Consider the following 8,983-nt stretch of genomic DNA (forward strand, 5'->3'; position numbering starts at 1 on the left):
GATATTTTCTTTATTATATCAATTTGATCAAGTTATTTTTTTTTTAAATCCAGCAATTACTAAGACCTCATTTAATTTTCGCTCCAAGCCTCTGGAAATTCAGGACCAGCCCGGTCTCTATATATAGTCGTGGGGCTGCATGTAGATGTATAACATGAGAGACTAGGACTTTCACCACTACTCCCATTAAAATTTGTTTATACACAATCATGTCGTCTGTGCCAACTAGTTATGAATCATTTCCAGTACCACAAATTGCAAAGCCTGAAATCATTCGTCGGATAGCAAATTTTCAACCAAGCATTTGGGGAGATCAGTTCATCAACTATGATTCCCAAAAAACTGTAGAACTCAATATTTTTAGTCTAGTACATTATTTAAAGGGCGGTGGTTTTCACACTCCACTTCCCATCTTTTTCATAATTGCATGGTGAAGTGTTTGAGAAAATGACAGAATGTGAAAATCACGCACCTTAAATTTCATATGTTTGCCCAAAACTTGAGGGATATTTACATAGTCTTGACTCATTTAGTTGTGTTTGTTGCAGAAGACTGATGCCCTTTGTCAGCAGCAAGTTGGCAAATTGAAAACAGTAGTAAAGAGGGAACTCTTTACTAATGAAGGTGATTTTTCACATCGACTCAAGTTAATTGATGCAATCCAACGACTTGGCATGGCATATCATTTTGAACGCGAAATAGAAGAATCATTGCAACATATCCATGCGACATATCGTGATCGGGATCTGTACCGTGATGATGGCCATCTTTACGATGTTGCCCTATTGTTTCGGCTTCTAAGGCAACATGGATATCAAATTTCATCTGGTACTTAATTATCTTATTCAAATTTATGTATTAGCAGACCTGCAAAAATTGTTCTATTTTTTATTTTTTTATTCCAAGTATGTGATCATTAATGGTGTGCATATTTGAACATTATTATTCGAGCAGGTATATTCAACAAGTTTAAAGATTCAAATGGTAGCTTCAAAGAATGCTTAATTTCTGATGCCTCCGGTATGCTAAGCCTCTATGAAGCAACACATCTTAGGGTTAATGGAGAAGATATACTTGAAGAGGCTCTTTTGTTCACCACCACTCAACTCAAGTACGTGCTCAAAAGCAATGTAAGCTGTCCACCAGTATTGAAGGAACAAATAACTGAAGCTTTGACGAGACCTCTTCGAAAAACTTTGGAGAGATTATGCGCTAAGCGTTATATTTCAATCTACCAAGATGAAGCCTCACACAGTGAATCTCTATTGAAACTTGCAAAGTTGGATTTCAATCTTGTTCAGTCTTTACACCAAAAGGAGCTCTCTGATATTACTAGGTACGTAATTAATTAAGTAAATAATAAATTAAGTGATCTTCTTTAATTTGTCAATTATTAGGTGGAATTACTAGGTAAGATTATTAGGTAAGTAATTAATTACTTTTATGGAGTTGGCTGTGGTATTTTGATGTTGTTATATGCTCATTTTACATCTAGTTGTTCTTTAATTGATTATCAGAACATCACGGAGTTATTTGAAAAGTTATCAAGTTTACATTAGAAGTATGAACTGAACTAAACTTATATATTTGATGTATTAGGTGGTGGAAAGAACTAGACTTTGAAAGGAAATTGCCTTTTGCAAGAGACAGGGTGGTGGAGGTGTTCTTTTGGATGGTGGGAGTATATTTTGAACCCCAGTACTCTATTGGCAGAATCATTATGACAAAAGTGGGTATCCTCCTAACTATTTTGGATGATATCTATGATGCATATGGTACATTTGAAGAACTCATGATCTTCACTCAAGCAATTGACAGGTCCAATATATAAAAAATTGTAATTGTTAATATATCTATGTGTTCAACCTACTATGTAAATATTCTTATGATTATGTTTCAGGTGGAATGTCAAATGCATAGATGAACTCCCAGACTATTTGAAAATATTCTATCATGAACTTTTGAATCTTTTCGATGAAATTGACAAAGTGATGTCAAAGGAAGGAAGATCATATCGAACTTCATATGCAATAGAAGCTGTAAGTGATACATGATAGATTCAGAACATTAAAATTTTTACTTCAAGTTCACTGACATATAATATATATGTGTATATTGCTCAGATGAAAGTTCAGGCTCGATCATTTTTCAACGAGGCCCAATGGTTGCAAGAAGGACGCACTCCGAGCATGGAAGAATATATGAGTGTTGCTACAGTTTCTGTTACTTACCCTTTTATAACAACCATTTCATTACTTGGCATGGGAGATATTGTAACGAAGGATGCATTTGAGTGGTTGTTGGATGACCCGAAAATTGTTAGCGCTTCCAATATCATTTTTAGGCTCATGGATGACATTGTTTCCACCAAGGTACATATACACATTACACTGAATTTTAAGTTCTACTTGTATCATCACCTCATAAAAATCAACTTGTTAGTGCTTCTATTAATATCATTTTTAGGCTCATGGATGACATAGTTTCCACCAATGTACATGCATATACACATTACACTTAATTTTGAGTTCTACTTGTATCATCACCTTATAAAAATCAACTTGATTAACTATTTTGGATTATTTTACTTTTGCAGTTTGAGAAAGAGAGAGGGCATGCACCTTCTAGCATTGATTGCTATATGAAGCAATATGGTGTTTCAGAGCAAGAGACGATTGACGTTTTCGGGAAACAAATTGCGAAATCATGGAAGGATATAAATGAGGAGTTTCTTAAACCAACCGCTATGCCAATGCCGGTTCTTATGCGTGTTCTCAATTTAACAAGAGTAGTGGATCTTCTTTACAAGGGAGAAGATGGATTCACACGAGTTGGGAAGATGACCAAAGATAGTGTTGCTGCAGTTATTATCGACTCAGTGCCACTGTGATCGAGTTGGTTTAAAAGTTATTTGTTCTTTCTATATAAATGCAATTGTATGGGAGATTTCTGTCTACTCTTTCCGTAATCAATAAGATGTAACCCTAATAACTAAATAAGGTCAAACCACTTTCCGTTCATGTTGAAGGGGTTGCAAGTTTGTTTGTAATAGTATGTATTGTTTCTCAATATTTGTTTGAATAGTGTATGTTGTTTCTTAAGTGTTTTCTTGTTTTTTGGAATGTGGAATATTGTTTTTCAATGTTTGTTTGGAATAGTGTGTATTGTTTCTCAAGTTTATCTTAATATTTAAAATATCTTGTAACATAATATTATTTAGATATTGTACAAGAAAGTGTGATTCGTTTAGTATTAGAGTTAAATTCATCACCAGTACTGCCTAAACTCTTTTGCCTGATCAGTTTGGTTCTCAACAATTAAAAACGATCAAAATGATACATGCATTTAAAATTTTGTATCAATGTGGTAAATTACAAGCACTTCACTACAACATAGTTAGAGCAAACTACAGGTACCAAAATCATGTATAAAGTCACTAACTTACAGCCTTTGCTCGTGCTGCCTGCTTGATGAGACAAATATTTGCTATGTTATTAATGCATTTCTCTCTACATTTTACTTAGTTATTCTCTTAACATTATCATTTCTAACTTAGTTTTGTGTTATTAGATAGTTTTCAGTCGAAAATAAAGGCAAGGAAGAAATGACGCGCATAAATGAGCAAAAGTGGAGAAATGAAGTTTTCCCAGTTCTACTAGGAAAAGGAATCCCAGTTGAAGTAAGAATATTGAGTCAACTAGGAGTCAAACTCGTGAAAATGATGAAAAATGGCAAAAATGCAAGAGTCCTAATTGGACTGGGAAACCTGTTGACATTAGGAGTCCTGATGATACTAGGATACCTGAGTTGACTAGGAGAGCCCAAGAATATTCATTGTGATGCCCCGGAAATTCATAATTATTTTCTGAGGATTTTCCAGAATTAATTTTATAACTATTGGACGGTTTCGTGGCTCGTGGATGGAGCGGAAGTGTTTCGGGCGAATAATTAATTGAAGGATATGGTTTTAGGGGGGTTGCCAAAGGTTGACTTTTTATTCGTTGAGATTCTCCGAAAACTTCATTCACGAAAGTTGTAGAGCGTGTCGATACGAGTTCGTGGACATGCGGATTGCGTAAATCAGAGTTCGTATGAGGAAGTTATGGCCATTGGAAGGAATTTCCATTTTAGTATAAATAGAAGTTTCCCGAAGGAGAAACTTACTATTTTCATTTCCTTCCATTTCCGGAAACTCATTTTTTTTTTCTCTCTCCCTTTTTCTCTCTCGGTCGATACCTTCAGTATCGAAGAAAACCGCCTGACCCGACCCGAACCCGGCCGATCCGACCCGACTTTTCCGGCCAACTGCGGCGGTCTCCGGCCGTGAAACTTGGCCAGCAGGGTCGCCTCCTCCGTCTGGTCGTCCCTCTGGTGGTCTCTATCGCCGATTCTTCTCCACGGCGGCGCTGCAAGGTGGTGCAGCCTTGTGTTTTCGGACCCGGCCGGAAAACACAACTCCGGCGACCTCATGGCTTCAGGCTTCTTGGGTTGAGTTCAGAACAAGCTTCCTGATCGATCCTTGGTGTTTGTTTCGACCGGTTTACGTGAAAATTTGATCAACTCGGATTGGATTACTGTTCACGGCTTGTGAGGTAGTTTTCGATCCCTTAAGCTTGTTTTCTGACTTCGATCCAGTTATGAAAGTTCACAAGCATGCTTAGATGAAGCTTTTTGATGTTGGGAGTTTTGTGAGATTTTGAGTTTTAGCCGGCGGCGGTGCGCCACCGCCTGTGGCGGCGTTCCGGTGGTGTTCCGGCCATGTATGGAACTGTTTCTGGTATTATATGTCTTCTACTCGTCGATACGAGCGTTTTGATATATAATATGCAAATTTTGGAGTTCGAATGGATTTGTTATGATTTTTGCCGTTTCATATCGGTGAATTTATTCGATCCGTGAAGATTTGAGCGTCCGATCGACTTGTGGTTTGGTCACATCGATCGTGGGTGTATTCCGGAGACTTTGGGAGGTCTCGGATATGGTTTCGCCTCATTTGGAGTCACCTTGGGAATTTTGGTTCGATTTAGGGTTTCGAACGTTATCCCTTGTGATTCATTGACTGAATAAGAGCTGTAATTCCATAGGTACGTGACGTAGTAACCCTTGGACAGCTATTTTGTGGATTGGTTGCCTTGTTCTAAATTGAAGACGCAGCGGGAATTTTGAGGTGAGTAATCTCACAAGGTTCATTGATGTATGGAATACCTTTATCGTTTGGTGAGTAAATCTCACGATATTTGTTATGAGCAGGATCGATATGTGTTATGAGTAGGATTGATATGTGTTATGAGCAGGATCGATATTTGTTATGAGTAGGATCGATATTTGTTATGAATATGGTTGATATTTGTTATGAGCATGATTACCCTATCGTCTTGGAGTTATTAGGTTAACTATGACTATAGTTGGTATTAGTGGTTTTCTGTGTGGATGGATGACTATGTGTGTATATATATATATTATGGGATGTATATATATACATATATATTCATGTATTAGTGGCTTCGTTGTAAATCTATGTGATGATCGTTATCTATGTGATGACCAGCGAAATCTATGTGATGATCGTTATCTATGTGATGACCAGCGAAATCTATGTGATGATCGTTATCTATGTGATGACCAGCGAAATCTCTGTGATGATCGCTATCTGTGTGATGATTGGCGATATCTTTGTGAATCTATGTGATGATCCTTGAAATCTATGTGATGATCAGTAGGATGATGTAAATCTAAGTGATGACCGGTGGAAATCTATGTGATGATCAGTAGGATGATGTAAATCTAAGTGATGACCGGTGGAAATCTGTGCGATGATCAGTGTGATGACTGCTCGGTAGCGGAGCTGAATTGTTATTAAGTTAACAAAGATCGAGAGGACTGCTGTGATGGTTGGGGCTACCTACAGACGTCAGAGTGTGGGACTTCGATGACTACTTTGTCTTGAGTTGTTTGACTTAGTGTGACCTCCTGAACTAAATTATATGCAGGGGTTACTATGAATTGTTTTGCTTGTTTTGATATGTGATTGCCTTGATTTCTCTTTGATTGTATTGATTGATGGTTTGATTTACATTAAGAGCCATAGCGGTTATGAACTGTACTCTGTAGTGAGGATAGGAAGGTGATTCATTGTTCTTCACCTTTGATGTCATGTTGATGACAAAAACTCCTAGGGGGGGAAATGGGAAATGAGTGTGATGTTGGAATTCGCCGTAGTGCGTTAGGATGGCGTTAAACATTTCTTGAGGAAGTCTTGTTTGACCGAAATTTGTGTAATTGGATGCTAGGATTGAGGTTATGAGCAGAAGGCTTTTGTGAAATTTGTGTAATTGGTTTTGAGTTACTCATACGAGCTTCATAAGCTTACCGGGTTTGTTGTGTGGAACCCGGTGCACTATTCAATGGAATGGTGTAGGGGTTAATCCTGCAGGTCGAGGAGATCGTGGCTGAAGCTGAGGTGACGCCTGTGCAGCTTTATGGTAGGAAGCTATCTTTGTGACTTTACCGTTGTTAAGGACTTCCGTTGTATAGTTACTCTGAGCTGCATTTACGTTTTATTTTGTTGTTGACAATTTATTTCGTAAGCATTGTAATATATAACTCTATGGAGCGAGTTTATATTAACTTTGAGGGTTCAGGGCATCAATATCTGTGTAAGTTAAAGGGAAAAAGATTCCAGGTATTTTGTATTGATGACTGGACGTTCACGCATATATAATTATGGGGTTATATATATCGATTTTCATGTGTGTAAAATCAGGGGCGTGACATTCATGAAGCTTCTAGATGATGTCATGGACGACATGTGCAAGGCATGTGGCAGCAAAGCAATCAAGATTAGACAAGGAATCTTGATTGGACTGTAAACACGGGAATCTGAAAACAAATAGAATACAGACACGTGTACAAAAAATAATAATTTTATTAACAATTTGAGTGCGGGTTACAATCTTTGGTAATCCTCTTATTCTATCTCCGACGATGAATTTCACTCAAGGGCTTCACGCTTGATCTTGAGTCGTACGATGGTCACGACAGTTGACACGTGACGAACGTTTTGGCTTGAGGTTGGTGAGGAACTGGCTATTTGGCAGCTTGATGGTTCTTCACAAGCTTGGGAAGCTTCAGAAATTTTGAGAGTGTTTTCTTCTCTTTCTTTTAGCTGAAGTCCTTCTCTTGATTTGAGAAAGGGTATTTATAGTGTCAGCGTCTCTCTTCATTTGGAATGCCTTAATGACACGTAATTAATTGCATTTTCCTTAATAACATAATCAAATCAATCAGCCTTAATTAACTGATTTAATCATGACTATTAAGAAATTTAACCAATTAATTTGATGGTTAATTTTCATCTTGATTATCAATTTAAATAAATTGACATCTAATCAGCAGATAAAATTTAATACTTGATTTGACTCAGAATCAATTGACTTAATTTGATTGATCCGCTTTAATATCAATTGATTTAGCCGGAACAAATTCATTTATTGTCGTCGGGCATTTCATGTGTCGCCAAGTGTCATTCTCTGAGTCTGCATGATTTTGCTTACTCACAAGCCACGTGCACATTTTGTAGGACCCACATGATGACTATGTTTGTTCGATTATAATTTCAAGTATGACCGAGTTATTTAATGAATTTTATTTTCATTAAATTTTTGGTGTCTACAAATGGCCCCAGTTCGAGGTGCACCGTAAACATGTCGTCGCGTGTTGGAGGTGTGACTTGAAGTATGAATTTATATATATATATATATATATATATATATATATTTCATCACTTGATGCGGCGCTTTGCTACACCGTAGCCAACTTCTAGAATACAAGAGATTCCCCTGGAATCTTGATTTAAAATTGTAAAGAGTCTCCCGAAATCTTGATTTAATGTAGTAGAGATCCTCTTGCAACCGAGATTTAATTTTGCAAATATGGCAAGGACTCCAAATGGGCAAGTGACAAAGCCTATAATATAGGAGTATTTATGGAATGGATCCTTCTTTATTATTATTTTTATTTTCCGTATGAGACATTTGTTCACAAAATTTCAGCAATCAATATAAGTATCACATAAATTAGTGCCTTATATAGCAGGAAATGATCATATTTTCCTAGTCTCAACTAGGAAGTTCCTTGCGCAAGTAACTCTCGTCATTCAATATAAATAAAGGCCCTCCTCAAACTCATCCTTCAACATTCAGTATCGGCGCAGGCAAGACTTGATTGACTATAGCTCTCAAATTTGCAGCCCAGTCGTGTTGTGTGCTTGGTGTTGCAAGATGATTTGTTGTTTACTCAATTTTTTATTATCAATCAAGCTGGTCACTTATTCTCTCTTTCTCCATCTTCTGACAGGAGCTTGATTTCTTTAATTTGGGAATTTCACGTGTCATTGGTGCAATAAGGGAGACTGAGGTATGTCTCTCTCTATCTTCTTTTGATTTCTTTTATCATGGATTTTCTTTTTCTTTCACAATCTGGGGTGCGGCTGGAATGTGCCCTACGTAGGGTGCGCCCCTGTGGGCCAGGCGTGTGTGGCTGATTTCTGTCCACACGATGTGAATTGTAAAGGCCAATAAGGTAATTGTGGATATAACCATCGTTATCAGTAAAAAACTGCCGTTACTGTGACAACCTGAGGGCAGTAACGTAATATGCCTAAGAGGTAAGAAGCTGCTTATCCATCTGAGTTGCCAATGCAAATATCTACCATTACCATATAACTAGGCCCTAAAATTATCCATCTAAGTTGAGGTCGGAAGAGTCAAAATTGGGGTTTTTATCCATAGCTCAAGCCTATTATTTCACTGTGATGATTTAAGCTTGAAGAAAAGATTTAGACTTAGCAATATCCCCTATAGACCATAACCCCGGATCTTCACACCTTCTCGAAAACCCGATTCTCGTCGATTTCAAATTCAAAGTCAAATAGGTCATTTCGATTATCGTAGATTCCAGATGGCATAGAGCGAAGAAATTAGCA

At 37.4% G+C, this 8,983-nt stretch overlaps 1 protein-coding gene across 1 annotated transcript; it reads left to right on the top strand.

Moving 5' to 3' along the window:
* The first annotated feature begins 209 nt into the window (after positions 1 to 209).
* LOC112171168 ((-)-alpha-pinene synthase) lies at positions 210 to 2,983 on the top strand. Its single transcript, XM_024308392.2, has 7 exons — positions 210 to 344; positions 549 to 828; positions 955 to 1,336; positions 1,600 to 1,818; positions 1,901 to 2,039; positions 2,124 to 2,372; positions 2,597 to 2,983. The coding sequence occupies exons 1-7, from the start codon at positions 210 to 212 to the stop codon at positions 2,888 to 2,890; spliced, it is 1,698 nt and encodes a 565-aa protein (XP_024164160.1). The 3' UTR covers positions 2,891 to 2,983.
* The last annotated feature ends 6,000 nt before the right edge of the window (positions 2,984 to 8,983 follow it).

The sequence above is a fragment of the Rosa chinensis genome, chromosome 6 (assembly GCF_002994745.2).
Source record: "Rosa chinensis cultivar Old Blush chromosome 6, RchiOBHm-V2, whole genome shotgun sequence".
In the NCBI taxonomy this organism is placed as follows: domain Eukaryota; kingdom Viridiplantae; phylum Streptophyta; class Magnoliopsida; order Rosales; family Rosaceae; genus Rosa; species Rosa chinensis.

Excerpts from the sequence above, each read along its gene's own strand:
- LOC112171168 (XM_024308392.2), top strand. The coding sequence starts at position 210 with ATGTCGTCTGTGCCAACTAGTTATGAATCATTTCCAGTACCACAAATT. Across the intron at positions 829-954 it reads TGGATATCAAATTTCATCTG|GTATATTCAACAAGTTTAAA; the intron begins GTACTTAATTAT and ends TTATTCGAGCAG. Across the intron at positions 2,040-2,123 it reads CTTCATATGCAATAGAAGCT|ATGAAAGTTCAGGCTCGATC; the intron begins GTAAGTGATACA and ends TATATTGCTCAG.